We start from the raw sequence: 13,564 nt of genomic DNA on the forward strand, positions 1-13,564 counted from the left end.
GCATGCCCGAACATCCAATGTAATACATTTGGTGCAGGTACACAGTTTTCAACATGTGAATTAATTGAGTGAAAAGTCGTGCACCTCCTCCACTTTTCATGAATACCCCCCATTGTGTTTAAAGGGTATACTATGGGGCAGGTTTCTAAATTTATAAACATACCAATTTGCTGAGAGTTCAGTGTAAAGTGTGTTGCACAGATAATTAGGCTTGTGTTTTATTAAGAGGTCTTGTACCCGTCATTTCAAAGGATTCTTAAAATGCATAGTGTTGTTAGATTAACCCTTAAAGAGTGATTGCAAGGTAGTTTTAGTTCTGTAGTGATGAGCGGCAGGGGCCATATTCACATTTGCGGTATATCACAAATATATGGACGAATATTCGCATATATGCTATTTTCATTCCCTTTTATCTATTTTCGTTCCCTTTTATGCCATGCAAAAATTTGTAATGAAATTTGCATAGTGCGCATGTGTGAGTATATCTTTCACCTAAAAGAAGAGAGGGATCATTGTCCTCTAGAAGTGCCGATATTTGCAAATATTTGCATATATAAAATATTCGTGCTCCACACTGACTCACACAGTAAATAATATTGAAGCCTTCTTTGGACCACAAGCTGGAAGCAGGGAGGGATGATCACTTTTTTTTTCTTTTTTACACGGGACACATCATTGTTGTGATGTGTACCCTGAAGAAAAAAAAGAATATTCACCATCACAAATGTATATTGCTATATTTTAAATATTTGCGAAATCACAAAGTGCCGATATTTGCTGTAAAAAATTGCATTTCGAATATTTGCGCTCAACACCACAAAAAGGTTAAAAATGAAAGTGTAGCCCCTTTAAAAAATGAGGAGGAAGAAATTATAGACAGGGATCATAAAAAGAAGCAAATATATTAAACAAATTCTTCTCCATTGTATTCACCGAGGAAAATGAAATGCCAGGTGAAATACAGCAAGATAAAGTTAACTCCCCCGTACAGGTCACCTGTCTAACCCAGGAAGAAGTACAGTGCCACCTACAAAAAATCTAAATAGACAAATCACCAGGTCCATATGGCATTCATCCGCCGTGTTCTAAAGGAATTAAATGGGCACTGTCAGATACAAAAACTTTTGAGATGTTGTTAAGCATGCCAATAGGTTTTGCAATTGCTTTTATTAGAAAATGTTCAGTACTTCCTACTGAAAAAGCCAGTAAAACAACTGCCCCTCCCCCTGCCTGCTTGGACACATACTAGTCCTGCTGTGTCCATGCATCATCACCTATGTCATGGACACACTACCTTGAAATCCTCCCACTGTTAGCTTGTGTCCTGTTACTTTCAGTAAGGACAAGCTGGGAGTTGGAGTTTTGCTAATGCTAGGGGAGATGTGAGCAGACAGCATACTGAGGGAGGGAGCAGAGACCTGCACAGTGAGGCCACTCCCCATTCCTTTGAGAGGAATTCAGACTAGTGAGCTTAATTAAAAATGTAATAAAAAAAAAAATAAAGGTGCTAGACACATATATAAAAATTTGATGTACATAGTCAGGATAAGGTACTGAATGATGTATTTAAAAAAAAGGTAGTTTTTTTGGCTCTATCAGGTACTCTTTAAGTAATGAAGGTTCCCCAGGACTGGCGCATAGCAAATGTGGTGCCAATATTTAAAAATGGGTCTAAAGGTGACCTCGGTAATCATAGGCCTGTTAGTTTAACCTCTGTTGTATGTAAATTGTTAGAGGGTTTTCTAAGAGATGCTATTTTGGAATATCTTGATAAAAATAAATGTATGACTCCATATCAGCATGGCTTTATGAAGGATCGGTCCTGTCAAACTAACCTGATCAGCTTTTATGAGGAGGTGAGCTCCAGACTGGATTAGGGGGGAATCGCTGGATGTTGTTTATCTGGATTTTTCCAAAGCATTTGATATGGTTCCACATAAAAGATTGGTGCATAAAATGAGAAGGATTGGGCTGGGGGAGAATGTGGCAAGTAGGTAAGTAACTGGATCTGTGATAGGAATTGGGTCCTGTTCTATTTAATACAATTATTAATGACCTTGTGGAGGAATTGTATAGTAAAGTAGCAATCTTTGCAGATGATACTAAACTGTAAAGTGGTTAAAACAATAGAGGACAGTGCACTGTTACAAATGGATATGGATAGGTTGGAGGTTTGGGCTGGGAAATGGCAGCTGAGGTTCAACACTGATAAATGTAAGGTAATGCACATGGGGAGGAAAAATCCAGGGTAGAATTATGTATTAAATGGGAGAACACTTGGGACGACTGATATGGAAAAAGACTTAGGAGTCTTAGTTAACAGTAAATTAAGCTGTAGTGACCAGTGTCAGGACGCTGCTGCCAAGGCAAATAAAATCATAGGGTGCATCAATAGGGGGCAGAGATGCCCATGACAAATAAATAATTCTACCACTGTACAAATCACTAGTCAGACCACACATAGAATACTGTGTACAGTACTGGGCAGAAAGATTATCCGAATTAGGGTTATTTAGTTTAGAACAAAGAAGGTTTATGGGTGACCTAATAACTATGTATAAAGATATCAGGGGACAGTGCAGAGATGTTTTTTTTTTACTGTAAGAGCAGTGAGACTATGGAACTCTCTGCCAGAGGAGGTGGTCATGGCGAACTCTGTAAAATAGTTCAAAAGGGGTCTGGATGGATTTGTGGAGAGTAATAACATTGTTGGTTATGGATACTAGATTTATAGGGACAGAATCAGGAAGGAATGTTTACCTCTAGTATGAGGTTTTTTTTTTTTGCCTTCCTCTGGATCAACTCAGTAGGAACTCATTAGGGTTATAGGTTGAACTTGCTGGCCTCTGGTCTTTTTTCAACCTTATGAACTATGTTACTATGTTAATAAGTAGAGGACATGTGGAGGGAGAAGAGTTTGTTAATGCACTTGTTTTGTAAGGTGCTGTTTAAGTAGAAATAAAAGAACTAGCATCAATATAGCAAGGAATAGGTTACACTGAGTACTGTGCTGCAGCTAAAGACAAGCCTGCAAACTAAAGTAAGTGGAGAGCAAAAAATTAGAAGCAGCACATTGTGCATACACCAGCAGTTTCAAATCAGCAGCATCAAATATGGACAGGATACTGTATGTGTGAATATACCCTTAGGATGTGCAAACAAAGAGAAAGTGTGTACACACTCAACGCAAGGAACATGTCGAGATGCTCTGGGATCCTGGGATGGACGCATGATAATAGCGCTCAGAGGCAAAGACGGCAGTTGCCTCTGAGTGCTATCATCATGCGTCCATCTTAGGGTCCTGTTACCCGTGACCAAGTCCCTGTAGCATCTAGACACGTTCCTTGCGGTGAGTGCGTACACACTTTCTCTTTGTTGCATATTGATTCTTTATCTTAGCGTATGCACCCCGCAGGTGTCATTGATATTGGATTGCTGAGGCTGACTGCTGATCACTATCTGTGTACTTATGTGGATTCCGTTCAGTGTGCCCTCCTGTTTCCTCTTTGATGTTGTAATACCCTTAGGATGTGTTCACATGTTGCATATACGTTGGAGATTTGTTGTGGATTTTCCCAATTAAATTCAATAGGGAAGTTGAAATCTGCGGCAAATCTGAAGTTAATCTGCAATATATAAACATACCCTTCAGAGAGTCCTACACCTCTTATGAGTGCATACAAAAGAGGCATGGATGCTTGTGACAATAAACTAGTTTTGATTCTACACACCAGACCACCAGACCATACACAAAAACTGAAAATGATTTTAGATATCTTAACATAAGGAGAAATTAGAGCATATGAAGAAGATTGCCATATTAAAACAGTTATAAAACTTTGAAGAATTCAGTTTTGGATCTAATTACAATGTACAATTATATTAATGGAGATCAGTCTAATATCATATTAAATTAATCAACTTAAAAACCCAATGAGACTATGAATAGGATATTATATACAACAATTAGTTTCCTAAAGTCACCTTCTGATTCCTAATAGTCCTGGGGATCGATAGCAATAAAACTTAAAAACAAAAATACTGTTTTATTTTGAAGAGGTTTTGTGAATATTGGAGTGGTTTTTTGGTGCAGAAAAGGGCCAAAAACCCTTCATCCCCACATATTATTTTGAAACCCCTGGTTGTGCATTTTAACCCCTTAAGGACCGGGGGTTTTTCCGTTTTTGCATTTTCGTTTTTTGCTCCTTGCCTTTAAAAAATCATAACTCTTTCAATTTTGCACCTAAAAATCCATATTATTGCTTATTTTTTGCACCACCAATTCTACTTTGTAATGATGTCAGTCATTTTGCCCAAAAATCTACGGTGAAATGGAAAAAAAAAATCATTGTGTGACAAAATTGAAAAAAAAACCCACTGTTTTGTAAATTTTTGGGGCTTCCGTTTCTACGTAGTACATTTTTGGCTAAAAATGACACCTTATCTTTATTCTGTAGGTCCATACGATTAAAATGATACCCTACTTATATAGGTTTGATTTTGTCGGACTTCTGGAAAAAATCATAACTACATGCAGGAAAATTAATACGTTTAAAATTGTCATCTTCTGACCCCTATAACTTTTTTATTTTTCCGTATATGGGGCGGTATGAGGGCTCATTTTTTGCGCCGTGATCTGAAGTTTTTAACGGTACCATTTTTGCATTGATAGGACTTATTGATCACTTTGGAATTTTTTTGCGCGCACGCCATTGACCGAGCGGTTAATTAATGATATATTTTTATAATTCGCACATTTCCGCACGCGGTGATACCATATATGTTTATTTTTATTTACACTGTGTTTTTTTTTTTATTGGAAAAGGGGGGTGATTCAAACTTTTAATAGGGGAGGAGTTAAATGATCTTTATTCACTTTTTTTTTTCACTTTTTTTTGCAGTGTTATAGGTCCCATAGGGACCTATAACACTGCACACACTGATCTTCATCATTGATCACTGGTTTCTCATAAGAAACCAGTGATCAACGATTCTGCTGCATGACTGCTCAGGCCTGGATCTCAGGCACTGAGCAGTCATTCGGCGATCGGACAGCGAGGAGGCAGGTAGGGGCCCTCCCGCTGTCCTGTCAGCTGTTCGGGATGCCACGATTAGCCGCGGCTATCCCGAACAGCCCGACTGAGCTAGCCGGCAACTTTCACTTTCACTTTTAGCCGCGCGGCTCAGCTCTGAGCGCGCAGCTAAAGGGTTAATAGCGTGCGGCACTGCGCGCTATTAGAGGCGGGTCCCGGCTTCACTATGACGCTGGGCCCGCCGTGATATGATGCGAGGTCACTGTGTAACCCCGCGTAATATCAGGAGAGCAGGACCAAGGACGTACCGGTACGTCCTTGGTCCTTAAGGGGTTAAATACCATAATAAAAACTGCTATACAGTGCCTTGGAGCTGTATGTCAAATAAATGCAAGCAATGATTGAAGAACCAAGGGTCATGTGATCTTGCTGCTAACTGAAAGGTATGCTGGGCTTCCCGGACATCAGCTCAGTGGTCCTAGTACTTCTTCCAATAATTTAGGTGGCAAAACTTTATGTGTTCCTCATCCCTTCTGCTATTATTACTGCCATTGCCAGGCAATATTTTAAAAGCTCGGTTAGCCGCTGTCATTCCAAAGTTTTGAGCGAGACTTGGTTTGCTCATCTCTAATTTCTTGTGTGATGTGCATCACAGTAAAAAATAAATAAATACATAACATATTCATGTATGGTTATTATAAACATAGCTATGGGGGGTGGGATACTATTAATGACATCCACACATATTGATTAAAGAGGGTGCTGGTAGGTAAAGGATCCTTGTACAGATTCTGCACCACATTGTAGTATGCTGATATCTATGTCTCAGAATACACCACCTAAATAAATCCATTAAAACAAAAAAAAGAGGAAAAATAGGTTTGGACTTAACACTTACTTTTGGGAAATCTGGGTGGATTGTCATTGACATCAGTAAGCGTTATATTTACAGTTGTAGTGCCTGCCAAGCCACCCAGTTGTCCTCCCATGTCCTTAGCTTGGATAAGAACTTGGTATTGTTCCTTGACTTCTCTGTCCATGTTTGGTAAAGCTGTTCTGATGACACCTACCAAGGAAAAGTTAGGAAATATTTAATTCAATAACCGCAGTAAGACGCTATAAGAATCATTCTTATTAAACAGTAGGTATTCTTTAACTCCCATGGAAAACTTTTTTTTTTCTTTTTTTTAATAAACTGGTGCCAGAAAGTTAAACTTATTTGTAAATTACTTCTATTAAAAAAATATTAATCCTTCCAGTACTTTTTAGGGGCTGTATAGCACAGAGGAAATGCTTTTCTTTTTGGATTTATCTTCTGTCACAACCACAGTGCTCTCTGCTGACCTCTTCTGTCCATTTTAGGAACTGTCCAGAGCAGCATATGTTTGCTATGGGGATTTTCTGAGGCTCTGGACAGTTCCTAAAATGGACAGCAGAGGTCAGCAGAGAGCACTGTGGTCGTGACAGAAAAGAAATGCAAAAAGAAAAGCATTTCCTCTGTAGTATACAGCCCCTAAAAAGTACTGAAAGGAATAATATTTTTAAATAGAAATAATTTACAAATCTGTTTAACTTTCTGGCACCAGTTGATTTAAAAAAAAAAAAATTATACGTTTTCCACGGGAGTACCCCTTTAAAGCCGGAAAACTGTGTTATAGTGTGCTATAAATTTAAATAGATTCAATGATTGTCATTTACTCATATAGTAAAAACATATTGCAGTTCTCTGTTTTGACTTATTGGATCCCTCTACATTCTCGCCATGAGTCAGTCTCTTTAAGTTCTGATTTTGGATGGCTTGTTTTAAATTTGAGCTGATATGAGCTGAATGCTGTATTTAGCTTATAAACTATTTATTATTATTTTTTTTCTTTTATAACCATGTAATGAAATGATATGGCATAAGAAAATGAATAAAAAATGAAAGCAAGCTGTATTTGGCAAAATATATTTTGAAGGCAGCAAACTCTCTCTCATTCAGTATAAACAGTATGTATTCATAATAATGAAGCTTATTCATTGGAAATGGAGGTATAAAAACCTGTCATTTTAATATTAAATATAGCAATGTAAAAAAAATCATATGCTTATAAATGAGATTGAATCTGATACGGAGCTACTGATAGTTTGTGTGAGGATTTAAAAGAATGTTTACACATATTTGGAGGATTTTAAATGCACTTTTTATTCAGAAATGAAATCGTACTGACTCACTGAATGAGGTTAATATATAATTTCTACTGCCAAAAGACTGGGGGGGGGGGGGGGGTGTCAATCTGCTAGGGAGTAAAGCTTGTTTTGGAAGTAAAGCTTGTTTTGGTAAATGGTGGGGGTCTCTGACTAAATGTCTAAAATAAGCTCTGACTAAATGTATGTGTGAGATATAAATAGTTTTTTTTTAAATGACAGTCAGGGTCCAAAGGATAGGGGATATGTGTCTGATCATCGCAGGGGGTCTGATCGCTTGGACCCCCGGGATGATCAAACACATATCCCCTATTCTTTGGATAGGGGATAAGGTGTCCTGCACCACATAACTCCTTTAAGACCTTTAAGACCCTGGTGTGGTTCTCCGTGGTGGCCATTGTTTCTGTGGTGCTTTGTCTGTGGGGTGGGGTGGCCCAGAGCCAGGGGCTTGGTCGGGCAGCAGTGGGGCTGCTTGGCCACTGGGTCGCTCCCCCTGTGGGCATGGTGTCTCAGAGGCAGTGGTTGCCGCCCGGTGCTACGCCAGTGTCAGGTTAGGGACCCACTCTGAATAGGTGGGCTTGATGTGGCGAGTGGGCTTGCACTTTTTGATCAAAATGTATACTAACAACCTGTTAGTTTTTTTAAATTATTCTGAAAAGCAATTAAATCAAAATACAAATGGTGGATGTGCAGCTATGTTTCTCTATTTGTGTTGCACTTACATTTTTTTTTCACTTTTTGTTATTTTGTAGACTTAAAATCAAGTTTTTCCCCATCATTCTGCCCTCGAAACCCCATAATGACAACAGTAAAAAAAACAGCTCTGTACGTTTGGCGGCAATAACAGCTTCAAGTATTTTAGAATGCAATGCCACAAAGTTTGTACACTTGGATTTGTGGATTTTCAAAATTTTTCAGAAAGTAGTATAGAAGAATTCCGCACTCTTCTGCATTCCATACAAGACATTTCACTGCAGCGAAGTCCGATTGATTTCAATGGGATTCTACTGCACTGTTCACATGGCAGAATTTCCACGCCAGATGTTTATGTCACGGAAATTCCAATGCCAGCATCCGCAGAAAGAATAGACATGTCTATCACACAAGGAAATGCATTACCGTCTATTAGATGGTGCATTTCTGAGCGGTCTTAGCAGTTCCACTCTCAGTGGAAGGTCTTTACAGAAATTTTCCATGCGGACAATTCACCATGTGCCCGGAGCCAGGGGCTTGGTCGGGCAGCAGTGGGGCTGCCTGGTCACTGGGTCATTCCCCCTGTGGGCTTGGTGTCGCGGAGCCAGTGGTCGCCGTGGGACCCACTCAGACTAGGTGGCCTTGACGTGGCAAGTGGGTTGTACTTTTTGATCAAAACGTATACTAACAACCTGTTAATTTTGGAAATTATGCTTAAAAGCAAGTATATCAAAATACAAATGGTGGATGTGCGGCTATGTTGCTGTTTCTCCATTTTTGTTTCACATTTGTAGTCTCTCTCCCTTTTTATAGCCAGCACTCCACTCCACCCATTTGGCCCTGTTATTTTTAATTAGCAGGAGACTGCATATGGGATTCCTCCTAGCATTTTCCCAGCCCTCTGGCAGGGAGCACATGGTAGGTGTTCACACTTGACGTTGCTAGTGGGCTTGTACTTTTTGATCAAAATGTATACTAACAACCTATTAGTTTATGAAATTATGCTGAGAAGCAAGTAGATCAAAATACAAATGGTGGATGTGCAGCTATGTTTCTGTTTCTCAATTTTTGTTTCACCATGTGAACATAGCCTAATAATCTTTAATGTTGCTGTCATCTCAAAATAACTCAATACACAGCTAGTAATGTCTAAACCTTGAATACAAAAGGGAGTATACCTCTAAGTGGAGATGTGAAAAGTGGGCCAAAAGTATCAATATTTTGTGTGGCCACCATTATTATCCAGCTCTGTCTTAAGCCTCATGGGCAAGAAGTTCACTGAAGCTTCACAGATTTCTACTAAAGTCTTCTAGCACTTGATGATGATGGCACCACAGAGCTAATGGATGTTAGAGACCTTGCACTCCCCATCTTCCATTTCTGGATGCCTCACATATGCTCAGTAAGGTTTAGGTCTGAAGATGTGCTTGGTAGTCCATCACCTTTACCCTCAGCTTCTTTAGCAAGGCAGGAGTCAACTTCAAGTTGGAGTACTGCCCTGCAACCCAGCCTCCCAGGGGAGGGGATCTTCCTCAGCTTCAGTATGTCACAGTACATGTTGGTATTCATTGTCCCCTCAATTAACTATAGCTCCCCAGTCCCAGCAGCACTCATGCAGTCCCAGACCATGACACTCCAAACAACATATTTGACTGTACGCAAGACACACTTGTCTTTGTACTCTTCTCCTGGTTGACACTACACACATTTGACGTCATTTGATTCAAATACATTTATTTTGGTCTTATCAGACCACATGACTTGGCTCCAGTAATTAATGTCCTTAGTCGAATTGCCTTCAGCAAGCTGTTAACAGGATTTCTTGAGCTTTATCTTTACAAGAGGCTTCCTTCCCGGACAACAGCAATGCAGACCAATTTGATACAATGTGCAACAAATGTTCTGAGCACTGGCAGGCTGACCTTCCACCGCTTCAACCTCTGCAGCAATTGTGGCATCACTCATATGTCTATTTCCTAAAGACAACCTCTAGACATGACACTGAACATGTGAACGCAACTTCTTATCCATGGCAAGGCCATTTCTAAATGGAATCTTTCCTGTGAAACTGATGTATGGTCCTGCTCACTGCAACTCAGATTTAGGGTATTGACAATCATCTTATAGCCTAGGCCATCTTTATGTAGAGAAACAATTCTTTTTTTTATTTTTTTATTTTTTTTGATCACCAGAGAGTCCTTTCAGTGACCAGTATTAAAGAGTAATAAAACCATTTACACCTGAGATCTTGTAAAACTAACAAGTCACATGACATCGGGGAGGAAAAATGTCTAACTTGGTCCCATATGAACATTTCCCCTTAGGGGTGTACTCACCTTTTTGCCAAGGTTTAGACATTAATTTCTTTGTGCTAAGTTATTTTTAGGGGACAACAACATTAAACACTGTTATACAGTCTGTGCACTCACTATTTTTCATTGCAGAATAGTGTCATTTCTTTAGTATTGTCACATGAAAAGATATAATAACACATTTACAAAAATGTGAAGGTGGAGTCACTTATGTGAGATACTGTATATGCACCATATGTAATGCACCACATTGTTTTCTTTTTTACTGTGCCTTTCTACAAAGGAATGCTATATTTATATTTATTAATACTATAATGCATTTTATTTAAGTGGAATGCAACTTCCGCATTTGTGACATGCCCCCTCCATTCATGTCTATGGGAGGGGAGCGTAACGGCTAGTACATAATCATCACGTCTCCTCCCATAGAGGTGAATGGAGGGGGTGTAGCTGCTGGCATCGCACCAATTGACTGGGGTGTCGTAGCGGAGATTCCAGTGGCGGGACCCCCGCGATCTAACATCTTATCCCCTATCCTTAGGGGATAAGATTTGTGCAGCAGAGTACCCCTTTAACCTCTTGGGGACCCAGGGCATACCTGTACGCCCTGCACCTGCTCGGGTCTGTCCCGGCGGTTAACGGTAGCTTGAACCCATGACTAATACTGGACATCACCAATCGTGGTGATGTCTGACATTAACCCTTTAATAAAATGTAAAAAAATACATCCTGGCAGCTCAGTTTGTCTAAAACCATGATGTCCTGATCAGCTGAGGACCCTACCTTCCTCCTTGGCATCCTGAGATCCAAGCTTGAGCAGTCGACCACTGATAACACTGATCAATGCAATGCTATAGCATAGCATTGAACAGTGCTGGCAATCAGGCAATGCATGTTAAGTCTCCTATAGGGCTATAACATTGCAAAAAAAAAAAAATTTAATAAAGATGATTTAACCCCTTCCCTAATAAAAGTTTGTCACCCCCTTTTCCCATTTATAAAAATAAACTGTGTAAATAAAAACAGAAATAGAAACATATGTGGTATTGTCGTGTGTGTAAATGTCCAAACTATCAAAATATATTGTTAATTAAACGGCACGGTCAATGGCGTACACATCAAAAAAATTCCAAAGTCCAAAATAGGGCACTTTTTATACCATTAAAAAATCCATAAAAAGCGATCAAAACAAAAATGGTACCGATAAAAACTTCAGATCACGGCACAAAAAAAGGAGCCCTTATTCATTACCGTATGCGGAAAAATAAAAAAGTTATAGGAGTCAGAAAATAAATTTTTAAACGTATACATTTTCGTGCATGTAGTTATGATTTTAAGTTATGACAAAATCAAACCTATATAAGTAGGGTATCATTTTAACATTATGGACCTACAGAATAAAGAGAAGGTGTCATTTTTACCTAAAAAATGCACTGCGTAGAAACGGAAGCCCCCACAGAAAAGTTGCTGAGAAGAGGAGGAATCATACAAAATGGTGTACAGAAGTGATTTACTACTTTTTTGCTATGATGAATGTGTTGCAAAAAAACAACGCAAAATAAAAATTTAATAACTTTAACCCCTTAAGGACTGAGCCCTTTTTCACCTTAAGGACGCAGCCCTTTTTTTTGCAATTCTGACCACTTTCACTTTATGCATTAATAACTCTGGGATGCTTTTACCGATTATTATGATTCAGAGATAGTTTTTTCGTGACATATTCTACTTTAACACAGTGGTAAATTTTCGCCATTACTTGCATCCCCAAATTTCATGAAAATTTTGAAAATTTTGCATTTTTCTAACTTTGAAACTCTCTGCTTGTAAGGAAAATGGATATTCCAAATAAATTATATATTGATTCCCATGTACAATATGTCTACTTTATATTTGCATCATAAAGTTGAATTGTTTTTACTTTTGGAAGACATCAGAGGGCTTCAAAGTTCAGCAAAAATGTTCCAATATTTCACAAAATTTTCTAAATTAGAATTTTTCAGAGACCAGTTCAGTTTTGAAGTGGATTTGAGGGGTCTTCATAGTAGAAATACTCCATAAATGACCCCATTATAAAAATTGCACCCCCAAAGTATTCATAATGACATTCAGATGTGTGTTAACCCTTTAGGTGTTTCATAGGAATAGCAGCAAAATGAAAGAGAAAATGCAAAATATTCACATTTAGGAAGCCCCTATGGTGCCAGAACAGCAAAAAAAAAAAGAAAAAGGAAATTACATACTATTAACACCCCACAGGTGTTTGACGACTTTTCGTTAAAGTCGGATGTGTAAATGATTTTTACATTTTTGCAAGGGGTTATAGGAGAAAATGCCACCCAAAATTTGTAACCCCATCTCTTCTGAGTATGGAAATACCCCATGTGTGGACATCAAGTGCACTGCTGGTGCACTACAATGCTCAGAAGAGAAGAAGTCACATTTGTTTTTGGAAAGCAAATTTTGCTGAAATGGTTTTCCGGGGGCATGTCACATTTAGGAAGCGCCTATGGTGCCAGAACAGCAAAAAATAGATGTTTGACATATTTCCGCTAAAGTTGGACAGGAAAATGAAAAAGTAGATTTTTTTCACTAACATGATGATGTTACCCCAAATTTTTTATTTTCACAAGGGGTAATTGGAGAAAAAGCCTCCCAAAATGTGTGACTCCATTTCTTCTGAGTATGGAAATACCCCATATGTGAATGTAAAGTACTCTGTGGGCGAACTACAATGCTCAGAAGAGAAGGAGCGCCAGAATTTGGTGAGAGAATTTGGTTGGAATAGAAGTCGGGGGCCATGTGCATTTACATAGCCCCCAATGGTGCCAAAACAGTGGACCCCCCACATGTGACCCCATTTTGGAAACTACACCCCTTACAGAATTTAATAAGGGGTGCAGTGAACATTTACACCCCACTGGCGTTTGACAGATCTTTGGAACAGTGGGCTGTGCAAATGTAAAATAATTTTTTTTATTTACACGGACCACTGTTTCAAAAATCTATCAGACACCTGTGGGGCGTTAATGCTTACTGTACCCCTAATTACATTAAGTGAGGGGAATTGTTACAAAAACGGGGTCACATGCGGCGGGGGTCCACTGTTCTGGCACTAAGGGGGCTTTGTAAACACACATGGCATTCAATTTTGGACATATTCTCTCTCCAAAATCCCAATGGTGCTCCTTCTATTCTTAGCATTGTAGTGCGCCAGCAGAGCAATTTACATCCACATATGGGGTATGTTCTTACTCGGAAGAAATGGGCTTACAAATTTTGGGGGGCTTTTTTCCTATTCTCCCTTGTGAAAATGAAAAATGTAGGCTAAGACCACCATTT

General features: G+C 39.1%; 1 protein-coding gene across 3 annotated transcripts in view; it reads right to left on the bottom strand.

Annotated features, from left to right (window-relative positions):
* CDH12 (cadherin 12) overlaps nucleotides 1-13,564 on the bottom strand; it is an 863,358-nt gene that overhangs the window by 70,264 nt on the left and 779,530 nt on the right. For all 3 annotated transcript variants that reach the window (XM_056520962.1, XM_056520961.1, XM_056520960.1), the window contains one exon: nucleotides 5,932-6,099. In XM_056520962.1, the coding sequence (XP_056376937.1) occupies nucleotides 5,932-6,099 (168 nt within the window). The remainder of the gene's footprint in view (nucleotides 1-5,931; nucleotides 6,100-13,564) is intronic.

This window comes from Hyla sarda, chromosome 5, assembly GCF_029499605.1.
Source record: "Hyla sarda isolate aHylSar1 chromosome 5, aHylSar1.hap1, whole genome shotgun sequence".
NCBI lineage: Eukaryota > Metazoa > Chordata > Amphibia > Anura > Hylidae > Hyla > Hyla sarda.